The 15,080-nt window shown below is 39.6% G+C and overlaps 10 protein-coding genes across 10 annotated transcripts; 4 read left to right on the top strand and 6 right to left on the bottom strand.

Moving 5' to 3' along the window:
- Positions 1 to 592: 592 nt before the first annotated feature.
- Positions 593 to 1,869, bottom strand: JH06_4184 (hypothetical protein; the record flags this gene model as incomplete). The annotated part of the gene is made up of 11 exons (XM_014670572.1): positions 593 to 679; positions 712 to 784; positions 816 to 916; positions 947 to 1,034; positions 1,078 to 1,196; positions 1,268 to 1,289; positions 1,318 to 1,431; positions 1,462 to 1,537; positions 1,568 to 1,630; positions 1,661 to 1,752; positions 1,784 to 1,869. 11 exons carry the CDS (start codon positions 1,867 to 1,869, stop codon positions 593 to 595), a joined length of 921 nt encoding a protein of 306 aa, XP_014526058.1.
- A 310-nt stretch (positions 1,870 to 2,179) lies between these two features.
- JH06_4183 (cyclin-L1-1) lies at positions 2,180 to 3,164 on the bottom strand (the record flags this gene model as incomplete). Its single annotated transcript, XM_014670571.1, has 5 exons — positions 2,180 to 2,465; positions 2,498 to 2,625; positions 2,654 to 2,742; positions 2,778 to 3,055; positions 3,088 to 3,164. The coding sequence occupies 5 exons, from the start codon at positions 3,162 to 3,164 to the stop codon at positions 2,180 to 2,182; spliced, it is 858 nt and encodes a 285-aa protein (XP_014526057.1).
- Positions 3,165 to 3,421: 257 nt separating this feature from the next.
- On the top strand, positions 3,422 to 4,207 carry JH06_4182 (CDP-diacylglycerol-glycerol-3-phosphate 3-phosphatidyltransferase; the record flags this gene model as incomplete). Its single annotated transcript, XM_014670570.1, has 4 exons — positions 3,422 to 3,477; positions 3,508 to 3,635; positions 3,666 to 3,905; positions 3,936 to 4,207. 4 exons carry the CDS (start codon positions 3,422 to 3,424, stop codon positions 4,205 to 4,207), a joined length of 696 nt encoding a protein of 231 aa, XP_014526056.1.
- Positions 4,208 to 4,373: 166 nt separating this feature from the next.
- On the top strand, positions 4,374 to 7,359 carry JH06_4181 (vacuolar protein sorting-associated protein 11-like protein; the record flags this gene model as incomplete). The annotated part of the gene is made up of 6 exons (XM_014670569.1): positions 4,374 to 4,451; positions 4,487 to 4,627; positions 4,658 to 5,505; positions 5,536 to 5,745; positions 5,775 to 7,164; positions 7,195 to 7,359. 6 exons carry the CDS (start codon positions 4,374 to 4,376, stop codon positions 7,357 to 7,359), a joined length of 2,832 nt encoding a protein of 943 aa, XP_014526055.1.
- Positions 7,360 to 7,374: 15 nt separating this feature from the next.
- On the bottom strand, positions 7,375 to 7,874 carry JH06_4180 (pantetheine-phosphate adenylyltransferase; the record flags this gene model as incomplete). Its single annotated transcript, XM_014670568.1, has 2 exons — positions 7,375 to 7,704; positions 7,734 to 7,874. The coding sequence occupies 2 exons, from the start codon at positions 7,872 to 7,874 to the stop codon at positions 7,375 to 7,377; spliced, it is 471 nt and encodes a 156-aa protein (XP_014526054.1).
- Positions 7,875 to 8,697: 823 nt separating this feature from the next.
- Positions 8,698 to 9,486, top strand: JH06_4179 (hypothetical protein; the record flags this gene model as incomplete). The annotated part of the gene is made up of 7 exons (XM_014670567.1): positions 8,698 to 8,730; positions 8,761 to 8,797; positions 8,829 to 8,911; positions 8,940 to 9,008; positions 9,040 to 9,320; positions 9,351 to 9,387; positions 9,418 to 9,486. The coding sequence occupies 7 exons, from the start codon at positions 8,698 to 8,700 to the stop codon at positions 9,484 to 9,486; spliced, it is 609 nt and encodes a 202-aa protein (XP_014526053.1).
- Positions 9,487 to 9,521: 35 nt separating this feature from the next.
- Positions 9,522 to 10,668, bottom strand: JH06_4178 (protein disulfide-isomerase; the record flags this gene model as incomplete). Its single annotated transcript, XM_014670566.1, has 5 exons — positions 9,522 to 9,944; positions 9,975 to 10,055; positions 10,085 to 10,451; positions 10,481 to 10,622; positions 10,644 to 10,668. The coding sequence occupies 5 exons, from the start codon at positions 10,666 to 10,668 to the stop codon at positions 9,522 to 9,524; spliced, it is 1,038 nt and encodes a 345-aa protein (XP_014526052.1).
- Positions 10,669 to 10,744: 76 nt separating this feature from the next.
- Positions 10,745 to 11,141, top strand: JH06_4177 (40S ribosomal protein S23; the record flags this gene model as incomplete). Its single annotated transcript, XM_014670565.1, has 3 exons — positions 10,745 to 10,798; positions 10,952 to 11,014; positions 11,049 to 11,141. The coding sequence occupies 3 exons, from the start codon at positions 10,745 to 10,747 to the stop codon at positions 11,139 to 11,141; spliced, it is 210 nt and encodes a 69-aa protein (XP_014526051.1).
- A 560-nt stretch (positions 11,142 to 11,701) lies between these two features.
- On the bottom strand, positions 11,702 to 12,780 carry JH06_5092 (CDP-diacylglycerol-glycerol-3-phosphate mitochondrial-like protein; the record flags this gene model as incomplete). Its single annotated transcript, XM_014670564.1, has 6 exons — positions 11,702 to 11,894; positions 11,926 to 11,978; positions 12,009 to 12,367; positions 12,403 to 12,603; positions 12,634 to 12,716; positions 12,746 to 12,780. The coding sequence occupies 6 exons, from the start codon at positions 12,778 to 12,780 to the stop codon at positions 11,702 to 11,704; spliced, it is 924 nt and encodes a 307-aa protein (XP_014526050.1).
- A 632-nt stretch (positions 12,781 to 13,412) lies between these two features.
- JH06_5091 (hypothetical protein) lies at positions 13,413 to 14,233 on the bottom strand (the record flags this gene model as incomplete). The annotated part of the gene is made up of 4 exons (XM_014670563.1): positions 13,413 to 13,625; positions 13,656 to 13,716; positions 13,758 to 14,118; positions 14,149 to 14,233. 4 exons carry the CDS (start codon positions 14,231 to 14,233, stop codon positions 13,413 to 13,415), a joined length of 720 nt encoding a protein of 239 aa, XP_014526049.1.
- Between the last annotated feature and the right edge of the window lie 847 nt (positions 14,234 to 15,080).

Below are 15,080 nucleotides of genomic sequence, written 5' to 3'. Positions count from 1 at the left end.
TGATGACGATGACCACGAGCAGGGTTGGTGTTCATCGTCTTACGCATGAAAGCCTCACGACGGACAGAGTTACGCATCACTACACATTCAACACCTCATTGACACACTCTACTGTTTCCAGTGATGTTCAGCTCCTCACAACGCACACACACCACCTTCTGGCCGCAAAGCAGCTCCTTGGCAACAATGGAGGCCAAACGACCCATAATGTGGCCACGACAATCAATGACAACTTCCTTTTCGAACATTTCTACATCCAGTGTTAATTTGAACTCTAGAGTGATCCAACACCCTATAATAGAGAATTCAAGAACATGGAATCATTAACCTACCTCTAGCTTAGTCACACAAAACTCTGGATAAAGAAGGGGTGATGTTAGTAATCTTGGTATTCATACGGATCACTGAACGTTCATATGTGTTCGGTGATTTCTTTATTATTATGAAAAGTGATCATATTCAATAATTCCTTCCAGAATGAGAATTGGGGTAGAGCAAAGATTGAAAACACCTTCATTCCCCTAGAAAGATCAATAGGCGCACTGATACGAACAACTCGAATAATCAACAAACAGGAGAGCTAAAATGATTCTTATTTCTTCTCCATAGCCTCATATTGTTCAGGAGTCATACATTTGAATGTGATACCATGTAGAATTGATAACTCATTCGATAGAACCTATTCCATAATACGTACTACATATACTAAACCTTGTTCATAAGACGGTGCTGCTGCAACAGTTTCATCCCACGAAACTTGGGAGAAACAACAAGCATCTCTAATCTGAGTGTAATTTCCATACTACAAACAATACAAATATCCAGCGTCATAAGAAATATCCTTAATCTCGACAACTGTCGCTCCAGCCTCCTTCTTAAGCTTTTCAATCATTAATTCTTGCATTTTCATACGATTCTACTAGTAATCATCCATAATGACAACAACCCTTTTCTCCTCTGTTTCATCAGAGAAACAACGAAACCGTGTAGACACGATAGACTTCAGCGGGAGATGGGTAGCACAGACAAGAGATCTAGTCAACGAGAGCATTTCAATGAGGAATCATTGGAACAAACAATAAAGAAACGAGTGAAAACAAACTATCTATCAGAAGTTCCTTCCAATAATCCAGACAGGCCGTCTTTCCGAAGAGGAGGTACTTGGTAATCTTGCTAATCGGATTCTTGGGTGATCCCTAGGAACAGTTTCTCGACTTCTTGACCTGGAGTGAAACCGTTCATCAGATAAAGAAGAAGAGAAGGATACTGATGGTGTGCACGAAGTACTTCTATCTCACATATATGACAATAAACTACAAGAATCCATCCTGTTGGTCCTGTTGGAAGAACATGGGCAAGATATCAAAACTCACTCCATCAACAAACAATCGGAAGACGCGCGGAAGAACCTTTGAAAAGATTCCCTTCTTTCTACAGTGAAGTTGGAGAAACATAGAGTACTGGAGTACTTGGATGTGGATCACATGTTGTAGATAATAGGAGTAGTAATCAAGAGTCATATTGTATACGGCGTTATCTAGAAATAAGACCAGTGAATCGAAAGAACGGTAGAGTGTTTCTCTAGGATGATTGGATACAACATGAGAATAAATGAGGATTCCATTTCTCACTATTCTTAAGAGCAACCCCTAGACTCTACAAATCTCCTTTTTTCCACTGATTGTTGAGTCCTGGACAGTAAAAGACACCTTTTCTTGTTGGGCTCCCGGAAAGGCCAGAACCCACTGACATCTAGAGTAAAAAGTCAACGATAGGAGAGTACGATGCCTTTGTTTCTGAAATGTACTTACCGATGTACTCCACCTCTTGAAAAACTTGTTTGACTTGCCGTTTGCACTTCTTCTGCATCAATGAAAAAAAGAAATAGTAAGACAGAACCACCTTATCACTTGGACGAAGAAATGGGATATATCTTAGAAAACAAACAATAAACAGTGTAGAAATTCTTAGTGACGATGTGACGACGAATGGTGACGAGAGGAACGATGATGAGACCGACTATGACTTCTTGATCGAGAAGACCCTCTTCTTGAATGAGAATGACGACGGTAATGCGACTGCGAATGATTATGGTGTGAGTATGAACGATTCGGATGATCTTCCAAGGGAAGACTAGGAACATTGTTTGTTGCTGCTATGGCTAGAACATGATAAGGTTCTATAGAGTATTACATTTTGGCTCAAACGAATTGCTACGAATATCATTGTTAGAAACATATTGCAGAGCTGTTTCTTCCATTGTTGGAGAGACAACTCGACTCTCTTCTAATGTTGAAATGGTGGATTTTGTTCCCTCTGGTAGTGATTCCACGTCAGGAATCCACTGTATCCGCTTTCGACTGTATAATTGAATAATCGAATGTACAATCATTTGAATGTCCTCCAGAGATGCATCAAACAGTTCCCACCATTCTACTGTCTGAGGAAGCGATACTCCTAATGTCCTAACAAATCAATACAGCATCACTATTCATACATCGCTGCCAAGTAGATGGATGCACAGGCAATCGCATTGGCAGTATACTGGAGACAGAGAGGTAATTGTAAACTATCGTTAAGTATATTCCAAGCCCGTTGGGCAACAATCTCATCACACTCCAATTTCTATATCCTAAACTACAAATGATGTTACCTTGATAAAGAAGAGAATATATCGATGGGGATGGTCTATGACTCCATATAAATGATATCCAAAGGCTGATAAGATTAACTTCTCTGTATCTAATAAGATGGCTCTCCACCGAATGAAAATCTACTTAAAATCCGTCGAGCAGTACCTACTGGATCTGATTCAGCCAAATCTATCACTTCTTGACCTGTTCGTCGCTGAAAGATGCGATAGAACACTTTAATCGTTCGAGAAACAGGTCGTAGCTCTTCTTCCATCTTGGATCCAATAAATAGACATGTCATTGATACTAGACTCACAGAAAACAAGCAATTCTCACCAAAGAACGGGTGAAACTGTTTGAACGAATAAAAGTAGTAGAATCGATGGCATAACGTTTGACCGGAAGCACTTACAACCGGTGATCTATCAGGTCAATCGTCTGATGTACACATTACAATCCTAGAAGTATTTGTCCCTCTCGGACCAATTCACAAGCAAAACATCGATAAGTAAACTCCTCCACCTCACTCATCCCACTTAGGATCGACGGGGAGTTTTGAATTTCTTGTTGTGATAACAAGACCCTTTGTTCTTCGATCATCCGAATGGGATAATGTCAAAACGACTCTTTATTCTCAGGAAGTCTTGTTTTGAAAAGACATTTGATAATGTTGTCTAGAGTATCTAAAACGTCTGCTGTCGTTTCCTCTGTCTATCGGTTCACCCTATCGGCGAATCTCATGGGAGTATGGATTGCACTATTTTTATATTACACAGAGACGACTTATAATGTCCACACCAAAGTACACTGTTTGTTCGCTTCAGTTTCGTGCCTTTTCAACAGAGTCTTGTTTCGTCGTTTTTATCATTCGTAGAAACAAGGATGGAAAGTTAACAAATCGGATCTGTACGATTCCCAATATTATGTCAGGGATTCGCCTTGTTCTTGCCCCTGTTATTGGTGTTTTAACGATAAAGGGATTATTCCTTCCTTCTCTATGCAGTATTGTTTGATGTATGAGCCCATTTGTAGCCTTTGCCTTTGCCAGTGTTCTTGATTTTGCAGATGGTTATGTGGCACGCCACTTTAATCAACGAAGTCGACTTGGAACCTTGCTGGATCCTATAGCTGACAAGACTTTGATGGTATGTCTGGCCATAGCAATGGGTTATTCTGGTCTTATTCACATTCCCGTTGCCGGAATCATTATTGGAAAGGATGTTCTAATGGGTCTTGGATTCTTCGGAATTGCTTGGAAACATGGCTATCACAGTATCAAATGGATTTAAGAGTTATCAATAGAGCCAACAGAAATGATGAATATGATAAAATCACTCGAAGTGAAGCCATCACTCCTGGGAAAAACGAACACGACTCTTCAGATGATCCTCTTTATTTCTGGTTTATGCAGACCTCTCTGGGCTATTCCCAGTGTTCAACTCTTTCTTCCTTTGGAAGCGATTGTCTCCTGCACCACGGTTGCTACTCTTTTCTCCTATGCCTTCACCATCAACAAATCTCTAAAATGGAGTTCAAGTGAGAAGAAGCCATCGAATTCAGATAAAACCATGTAATGCATTATAGTCTTTTATACGAGTTTCTTTATTGATCTACACATAAATTGTTGATAGATATCTCAGATCCGCATCATTCCAGAAATAGTCACGAAAACACAAACTCTGATCTTTTCATAGCGCGTATTCACAGTTTGTCTAGATACAACAATCATTATCTGGTGAAATGTGGAAGGAATTCAACTTCTTTACTGCAGAACTCCTACAATCGGCTGATCCCGGTAGTCCTCTCTTTGCCATCGAAGTATCTTCATGCTTCATGTACACATAATGTTATAGTCATTAGATATTTCTTGTGTTACTGCGGGAAAGGGGTATGTAGTGTTTGGAGACTCTGAAGGTGGTATCACTTTATCAGATCAGGAATTTTCGCTTCGGCGATTTATTGCACACGATTATGGCGTGAATCATGCGTATCAAGTTACTTTGCTTGGCTTTTCTTATAAGTAGTACAAATCATCGAATATGTTGCTTACAATTGGAGATGGAGTAGATTATCGAACAAAAGAAGCTATGAGCATTTCTCGCAATCTTGCAACACGTTTCCGCAACAGTCTGATTTCCAACGAGACGTATAAATGGATGCTAGATGATTTGCATATTAAAGAAGCTATGGACGACTACTTTCCTATGAAGAATGCAACCTTGAAGTTATGGCTGTTGGATAAGATGAACGAAGACGGGAGTCCGTTGTGTATCCGTTCGTTCAAGATCTTTGAGAAGATTGATGAAGAGACAATCACATCCATTGCAGTAGATGAGTCTAATCAATTAATTGCTTTGGGATGTGAATCTGGAGATATCTTTCTTATCCAAGGAGACCTTTCACGTGCCAAGAAGCTTAGTCTCACTCTTCTTCCCAAGCATTTTGGTAATGCAATCACAGGCCTCCATTTTTCCTTTGAGAGTGTTGTAAGAACCGACATTATATGTAATATACAGGAAACAGGATTCGTACCATTGTTTGCTCTTTCGACCAGTCGTATCGGGTGTTATCAACTTCCACGGGAAACTAAGAAACTGATCGGATTCACAGTACTGGAGGATGGAAAAGGATGTGCCATACACTGCTCCAGTGTCGATTCCAAAGGTACTCTTATTGCAGCTAATCAAGATGGTTTGGTGTATTATTCTCCAACAACCCGCGGAAATAGCTACTTGCTAGCAGGTGAAAAGAGCTGTTTGTTTAGTTATCGTGACTGTGTGGTGGTGAGTCATCTTGGTGAGGATGCGAAGTGGTATGTGAAAGTATTGAATGTGGAGAACAGTTGTGAAGAATTTGAATTGTTAGTATTGAGGTAGGATTGCATGAATACCATGACTTCCAGAAATGGTAATAGTGAATGTGCATCACGTATTTGGACAGAGTGGGGACTCTTGTTTATCATGAGTGAAGGTCATATTGTGTATCTGTTAAGAGAGAAGGATACACCGAGTAAACTTCAGATTCTCTATGATCGGAAGTTGTTCCCAATGGCAATATCGTTATGTGAAGAATGGGGTTTACAAGAACGAGAACTTAGTGATGTCCATCAACAGTAGGATATGAAAGAAGTATTGACTTTAGATATGGTGATTGGTTCTATGAACAAGCTGACCATGAATCAGCTATGAATGAATATGTGTTGACAATCCCTTATACAAATGCTTCTTATGTAATTCGTCGTTATCTGGATTCATCACAAATTCATATGTTGATTCGATATTTGGAGCAGCTTCATCTACGAGGTGTTGCATGTTCAGAACACACAATGTTACTAATGAATTGTTATACCAAACTTCACGATCATAAGAAACTGCAACAGTTTATTGAAGAAGATTCTCTGAGTTCTCATTATGATCCTAAGACTGCTATTGAAGCATTGACTTCAGCAGGATTCTATAACGAGGCTCTTCAGTTAGCTGCAAATCATCATCTCCATGAGTGGTATGTCAGTATTCAAGTGGAGAAGACGAATTCTTTGAAAGAAGCAATGAATTACATCACTACTCTTCCTCCCAAAGAAGCAGCGAAGGCTTTGATTCGTTATGGAAAGAAACTTGTGGATGTTGTTCCAGAGTTAGTTACTCCTTTCCTCATTCATTTGTGTACTGAAGGAGAGGCTCAAGAACCTCAGCAATTCATTATTTGCTTTATAGACAACGCAGCTCAGCTGAAGCAGTTCCTTCTAGCTGTCACCCAACATCATCGCCAAACCGATCCTGTTATCTGGAATACGCTACTGGAGTTGATGCTTCGTTCTGATCTATTGGCAGAGAATGAAGATCGAGATTCTGCTGTACTGCAGCTACTCCAACGACCAGATGCTACTTATGAGATTGACGAGGCGTTAGTGTTATTACAACGTTATGATTGTGAACAAGGACTCGTATACTTGTACCAGAAGTTGCATATGCAAGCAATGCTCCTTCAGCAATACTATCATATGGGTCAACATGCAGAGGCTTTGCGACTGTGTCAGCAAGATGGAGCGGAGGATGCTGACCTTTGGGAACTGTTACTCCAATTGATTGGTGAGTCCGAAGAAATCGATGAAAAGGAGGTTCGTGAGATCCTGGAGGCAGTAGAACGAAGCGGACAAGTTCCCTTGTTACGCATTGTTCAGTTGCTCTGTGATAATGAGAAGATTCCCGTGGATGTGATTAGGGAGTTGGTGATTAAGCAGTTACAGAGAGAGAAGAGTATCCGAGAAGCTGATGAACTGAAGCAGCATCAAGTGGCAGAAATAGTTGAAGCTCGTGAAAAGGAGATACAACAGATTCAAGAAAATGGATTCCGATTCAAACAGACACGTTGTGTAGCTTGTGGGTTGAATCTAGAGTTGCCTGTTGTCCACTTCCTCTGTGGTCATAGTTTCCATAAGGCATGTGTTGATATGGAAAAGGGTGTATGTCCGCGTTGTGGTGAAAGTGAACAGGTACAGAGATCAATGGATAATAACACATTTGAGAAGATGGTAGAGGTGATAATATTGGATAAGGAATAGATGAAGAGTTGTCAGGATGGTTTTGCTTTTGTTGCAGATTGCTTTGGAAAAGGAATGTTTGGAGAAGAGAAAGAAGTACCTGTTGTGAAAACTGAACAAGTTGTGGAAGAGATAGATGAAGACGAAATACCTATGCAAAAACTGGAATTGTTGTGTCTTTGTTAACAAAGAGAATTATACCTACAACTCTTTGTGATTACGAATGAATGTCGAACTGAGAATGTATCTACTGGAACGATTCACTGTGAATACAATCAAAGGATTCAGGCCTTTCTTTTCTCTCACCTGGTTAATCATTTTTGCTCCCGCTAGAGTTTCGAGAGAGACAATGATGGCATCAATGTCTTGTTCCACGACTGATGGCCCATAGATATCCACTAATGGCGAAACGACCACTTTCAACTTGGGAGCCACTTGTTTGAGAAACTCGAGAACTCCTTGTTTCCGTTGTTCGTAAGAGGCAATCTTTTCATGTTTTAATTTTGTCTCCAACATCTTATCTGCTGTTATCTAGGATAAAAAGACCAAAGTAGGCATACTCCGATAATGAGATGATCGCAGACTAGAGATGCTAATGTTAACAAAATCCGATGACCAGGGTGAAGACAGTCAAATGTTCCTCCAACACAAGCAGTTTTAACGTGATAATACTGAGATGAGTCCCAATCCAGTGCTACCATCTCTTCTGTCCATTGTACAGTATGAATCGTATCAAACTATGCTGAATATCGATTTGAACTTATACTGTGATCTGCTTAAGACCAAGCTTTGTCCGTTCTTCATTTATCCTCTTTCTTTCATCATCAAGATACGATGGAATTGACAAAACAATCGTTTCTCGTTGGTTTAACCATTCTAGAAGCTCTTCTAGTAAAACAAGAAGAAACGGTCTTACCATCAGATTTCTGATATAGAACAGTACATCTGAACTCGGATTTATTATGAAGAAGTGAATAATCCCAAACAACAGTGTAGACTTGGGAAATATACTTCTGAATAGAACAGAGCCTATTGTTGTGAAACGAATAATATAGTTTACTCTCCACATAGGATAATGGTGAAATCGTCACCAAGAGTCTTGATAAACGCCTCAATAGTTAGGTCATTGATCTGACTCTGATTTGAGGCTAATGAAGAAGGAGCGAAGAGAAGAAGGAACTTCATTACTGACTAACAATTGGTTAATTACTGTTAACAATAGCATCACTAATCCTTAGAATAAGCCATTAGAAAAGACCATGTTCTTTCTTTTGATAATGGATATCGAAGTTGTAGGAATCCTCTCCTATAGTAGACAACAATATTTCAATGAAAAAGGAATCGATCTGTGGTTAAATCAATTACAGAAATGTAACATGAACGTCGATTTGATAACAAACTCTCGCTATTTGTACACAATTCCCGTTATACCGTCTGACATGCCAATGATCCCATTTCTTTTAAGAAACAGTTAAACACCATTGTTGAGTGTATGGTTTGGAGAATACTGACTAAAGTATAGTTATGGATTCTAGTGGCTCAAGTGAGAAGTCTAGTGTATCTTCGAAGAGACTGTATCACACATAGGAAGCAGAACCAGGATTTGTTCCACGTGAAAACACAGGTTTGTGTATGTATTTCTCAATGATACATAGGTAGATGGGACGAATCTGAACACAAGTTGTTTCTCGAGGGTCTACAAAAATATGGAAGTGACTGGAAGTCGATAGCTAATATGGTAATCTAGCTGAATCATTGTCAGATAGATTTCAACAAGAAATCTAGTTCAAGTTCGTACGCATGCGCAGAAGTACTTTCAGAAGTTGCAAAAGAATGTAAGAATAGTCGTTGGATGGCGATTACTAGAGTACAAATAAAAGTGCTTATGCAGAATGCAAGAAGAAGTTTAAAGAATCCACAAAGTTGCGAGTGAAAGAGGAAGTTGTAGTGAAACAAGGATCGAATCTACCGTTGTCCTCCCAGTCTCCTCTCATCATTGCCCCAAAGATTGAGATAGCTGTTCCTAAGACCGAGCCATCTCTCGAGAAGTCCATGTTTGCTCGTGTCTCTTCTCAAACGATTCCTCGATCACCGATTCATTCGGATCTTTTCTATTTGGAGAATGATTTCTATCTAGACATACACAGGTTCGCCTTATTCTGTCATTTGAGGTATAGGAAACCGTCAATCACTACATTCCCATTTGATTTGGAAGTAGTCGATAGATAGAATAGTCATTTTTAGTGTAATAATAATTTGGACGATATGCAGTATTTTGATTGTGCAGATCTTCACACCCCCATCTTTGAGTAATTCTGTACTATATGAACTAATTTGTTACAAACACATTATAACTCGTCATTCATTTCTCTTGGAAAAGCCTCTAAGATATTTCTCCGAATCCGGAACATCGTCTTCTTTGTAGGAGCAATTTGTTTGTTGTCAATAAATTTTTTCATCTTCTCCATTTCCATCTGAACAAATCCGATGCCATCAGATTCAATCTTCCGTAAAATGGATTTGTATACTTTCTTCCCACTCTCTGAAGCAGATTTAAGACTGTCAATATACTCGATAACTTGCTGGATTGTATCCTTCGAGTACTCATGAATCGATTCCAATTTGTGATCGATTTCGGGAATTCGACCGAATTTCAAATCCAGATTCCCGTCGATTCGACGATATGTATTCGCTACTGCATTCATATAACCAACTAGAGAGACTAAATCACGTCCTTCTGTGTAATCCAGAATCTCGCCATCACGGAACAACTAAAAATGATAGGAATGACGTAACACAACTTTCAAGGTGGGGAAACCATTAATGCGGAACTGATGAACAAAGGTTGAGTACATGTCTGCATCAATCTCAGCAATTACAATCTATCGTCCATAGAAACAATGAATACTACGTTTGGTTCTTCCATAAACACAGTAGCGAGTTGTTCGTACACAGGAGCGAATTGTTTGCAGTGACGACACCAAGGAGCAAAGAACTTCACTAGAACCACCTTATCCTTTTGAAAAGCAACATCAATAAAGGTTCCTGGAGTCAGAGTGACTACATGCGAAAAGGGTTTAGGAACTCGGACCTCAGTACCGAGGTGTTCATTTAACCAGTGAACAATAATCTCCAATTCTCGTTCCTCTTTATACTTCTCAGGCTCCACCGTCGATCCTGCAGCGAAGAACAAAAGAGTGGGATAACTCTCGATTTCAAATCGCTGAGAGAGTTCGGGTTCAACATCTGCCTGAACTTCAGCAAAAATGATGGAATCTCTCACATCAAGAAGGTAATCATGACATACGTTTGATTAAAAACTTCCTCAACAGCAACAAATACTGGAGCCAACTTTTGACAATGACCACACCATGGAGCATAAAACTTTACAAATACATTCTTTTCACCATTTACAGTCGAATCAAAATTGTTTCCATTAAGAGAAAGTACTTTACATAACTACATGGAACAATCTTCCCTCAAAATGGTACACATGAGACAAATAGCAAAAAGAATACAAATGACTTCATGGCAAGTACAAATAAGAGAGAAACAAGATAATTAGAATGAGATGCCGTACATTAAAATCTTATTAATTCATTTCTATATAAGCTCTATCCCAGGGGTATCAAGCGTGTGGAGCTAGAACTATAGAGAGATTCTTCTTCATAGCATTCAAGTTTAACAAGAATGGGTAAGGGGTAGGGAATAAGTGATATTGACAACTGAACCATTTGTGGTGCTTTGCTTGCAAGGAGTTCCTAATCCTTTTCCGTAGAAAACCTTGTGGTATTCGCGTAAACTTCGTGTGGTTCGTCGTAACGAGAGATGGGCTGATAAGGTGATTAGCGATTTTCATAGTTCTCATTGTCTAGACTTACAAGAAGGGACACAATATCTCTTCGATTAAGGCTAATGTCCTCGGAGGAGCCACTATGGCTAAGGGAATTGTTCTTGAGAAGGTGTAAGTATTTGATGGATGTATTTGATGGATAGTGGAGTAGAGGCTAAGCAGCCTAACTCTGCCATTCGTAAGTGCGTCCGTGTTCAGTTGATCAAGAATGGAAAGAAGATCACTGCGTTCGTTCCTCGTGATGGTTGTCTGAACTTTGTGGATGAGAACGATGAGGTTCTGATTGCTGGATTCGGTCGTTCTGGTCACGCTGTTGGTGATATTCCGGGAGTCCGTTTCAAGGTGGTGTGTGTCTCCAAGACTTCTCTCCTCGCTCTGTTCCGTGGAAAGAAGGAGAAGCCTCATACATAAGAACCCGTTTCCTCATATGAAGAAGATGCCTTCTATTGTTTCTTAACAAACATACTACAACAGCCCTTGCATCATACGAAGGAAGTACCCTAGTTTTGCTGGTTCCAACGGACAATGCGGAGGGAATCGTTCAGGAGAATCAAAGAGAGCGGCAGAGACTTCCATGGTCTAGTTATCAACGCATTTCCATTCACTCACATCCTTATCATGGAACCGATGATCTGTTTCATTCTCAAAAAGCTTTCTAAGTGTAGTTAATGAACTCTACAAAAGAGAATCACTAAGGATATAGTTAGGACTCTCCGAGATCATATATAATTGAGACTCCATATCACGGAAATAGGAACGCATTCCAAAATTCGGACTACCAATCGTCACAAGAGATTCTGGCGAGTTCTTTCGGAAAAGCCATAATCCTTTTGAATGATAAGTCCAGTTCTTATTTAGATACTCCAAACTACAAATGAGTCCATTATGCAGAATCTTACAAGCAAGTGTTTGCAGACTTCTCTTTACAACGATGGAAGAAATTGCATTGCAACTACTTATGATAATTCATTCGCAATCCAACAATATTGTATAGAGCTGGAATCACAGAAGCAAACCCAGGATCATGAAAGAAGCTATTGGCTTGAGGAGCCGCAAAAAGGAACTTCATCTCACCTTTGAAGGATGTCAGAAGTTCAACCACTTCAGGTGGAAAGTTCACATAACCAGAAGTAAGAAACAGATCAATATCTGTAAAACGATTGGCCAATTCCAGTACACGCTTAAATGCATCATAGTCACATGTCAGATTTAATGCTTCTTGTTGGAAAGTTGGATATACCATAACATCAGAATCCTTAGTGGGAATGGAAAAATTCTCTTTCGTATGAAGAAGCGATTTCACTTCACTACAGAACTGCTGGTGAGTTTTCTTGCTTGACACTAGAATCAAATCAATCATTCGATAATACAGTAACCATGAATTGCACCTGTGGATGTAATGTAGGAACAGTAACTTGCTAAAATAGAAAAGAACTTCTCATAAAGGCCAATGAGATCAGCACAATTCTCAAATAGAACGTATCGATCAATACGGTTTGTAAAATAGTCATGCGAGAGATTGGCTCCACTAATAATCATATTGTTGTCGAATATGTAGCTCTTGATATGGTAAACACCTTTCCATTGATTATCGAAAGAAGACTTACTTAAAATCTCATTCCAACGAGGAGGCAAAAATTGAGTAATTAGATTTTCAGACAATACAGGAGTGTATAAATAGACTTGATGACTAGGCTTGATAACAAGATTAAGAGATACCGTTCACCGTGTTCCACGCATAAAGGACTTAACATACCGGAACTACTCTTTCCACGAACCTTTCTGCATCCCCTTCCCTACAAGGAACCAAAGAACAACAACAACAACCTTATCCAGAAACCACTTGACCTGCAACTCAGGCTCTTTACGAAGGGACTCATTCACAGTTGAAACGAGCTTCTCCTCCAAATCACCAGTACCCAAATACCTATCATATAACTCCTATCATTAAAGACTACAGGGAAGACATGGTAACTCGTTTCTTCGATTGGGCTACTTGTGCCTACAAGATTAACGTAGAACCGATATGACGACAATTAAAGTATTGTAGAATTCATCTGGATTCAGAAGAACCTAGGAATCATCAAATGATGACGGAAACACTTTGATGCTCCGAGATGAAATGGGAAAACCACGAATCCCAGAAGTCTCAAAGATTTCACTCAGACTCTGGGTAAACGAAGAGACGAATTTCGGTACGCCTGACATCGTGACCTAAAGTGAATTAACGATGGGAGTTTCAAGAAAACCCCAATTGTGTCTTTCTGTCGTAAGGAATAAACAAACACCCAAACCACGGGAGGCGAACATATTCCTCTGCCATTACTTGTACATAACGCCATAGTTTCTGTTGGAGTCGAAGCGAGATCGATCATACGAAGGTCTCTTATGATTCACTACGGCTAATACAGAATACAACACATCTACAGTTGAATGGTTCTAGACGAACAGCAGCTCCACGGATGGTGAAATGAGGATTCTCTTTCGTAATACGATCAAAAACCTCGTGCACATTATAGTTGCCATTCTCTTTGGGGAAACTCACAGTTGCATATCTCTTTTCAGGGAAGATCTTTACCTGATAGATCTCACCAAATGGCTAGGAATGAATGTCTCTTCTTGATCTTACACTGAAGGCTTCACGAATATCCTCTTCGTTTACATCTTCCACCAAATTCTTTGCAAAGATACTATAGTCCATACAATTCCTCAAAGTTACATTTCAAATAACGGCCTGCGCTCCTTGGGTCGTTCGTCGGTCTCACCATCTCCATGACCAGAAGCCTGAGAAGCATAACGAGGGCGTCTCTCCTCTTGGCGAGATTCCGCAGGAGCAGGAGTTTCCTTCCTCTCGACAGTTTTCGCCTCAGACTGCTCTGAAGTAACGGGATCCTTAACTGTCTCTCCCACTTCCTCTTCCTCGCTTCCATGGATTGTCAAAACCTCCGAACGAACATAGAATACGACCTTCTTTACGCCAGTATCAGTATTCTTCCCTGTACAACGGAGTTCACTAAGAACAAAGACCTGTGTGAAATCTTTCAAAATGTCCTTGAATGCAAGCTTTCCCGTCACCACTAACAAGTATTCACCTAGACATCAACTCAAATAAGAAAACGAACTATCAGAACATTGAACACAGTCGATACTTCCCTGCTGCAGATTCGCTACAGCACCGGGAAGTTTAACAGCCTTCATTCCTTCCATTATCTGATCCCGACCTTTGCATGTTTCAGCATCCTTCAGTAAGACTCAACAAGAACGATCTACTTGATCCATATCGTGAAAACAGGCAACAGAGTCTTCTCCATAAATAATGGAGAGATTAGCTGGGTGATAAGCCAACATCGGATAGTAGTAATTAACAAACTTCTCTGCAAGTATCTGCTCTGACATTCCTCAATTCTACTGATTAATATCACTAATGGATAGGACAAATGAATCAAAAGAGAATTATTAATAACAAATAGCCAACCGAACAGACTATTGATATGAACGAGATGAACAAAAGAAGTAGTTTTTTCTACCTGAATGGGGTGTTTTATCTTTTGATACGATTCTTCTTGATATTGTTCTGAATCGTATGAATAATAATAACAATGAATATGACAGTTGTTGAGAAGGGGTTGTAAATTCAAAGAACCAAACTCTATGGTAACGAATAATGAGCCATTTTGATACTATTCAGGACGGAAAGAAGTAGAAATAACCCTCCTTACAATAATTAACGAAGTGGAGTAATGCAATGGTTACAAATAAAACGGGTTTCTGTATTTCAATCCTGCTTATAATCGTCTTATTCGGCTCCTTGAATTCTCTCTTGTTCCTTTTATGACATATATTATCGGTTGCACCTTCATTTAGTATGGTACGTTGATTGTCTGAATGTCATTGAATTTATTTTGTTGGTTATCTTAATGACCTATTGTTTTGGATGAGACTTATCGTTATTTCGTAGCCTACTAGATTCAGCAAGAACAGAAAGGCCAGAGGACATGTTAGTGCCGGTCACGGACGTATTGGTACATTGTAGCTGATTTTCGTTCATCTCTAG

The sequence above is a fragment of the Blastocystis sp. subtype 4 genome (assembly GCF_000743755.1).
Source record: "Blastocystis sp. subtype 4 strain WR1 chromosome Unknown seqid_0256, whole genome shotgun sequence".
Taxonomy (NCBI): Eukaryota; class Bigyra; order Opalinata; family Blastocystidae; genus Blastocystis; species Blastocystis sp. subtype 4.
The sequence above is the reverse complement of the archived record's forward strand: the minus strand, read 5'-3'. Positions and strand labels throughout refer to the sequence as shown.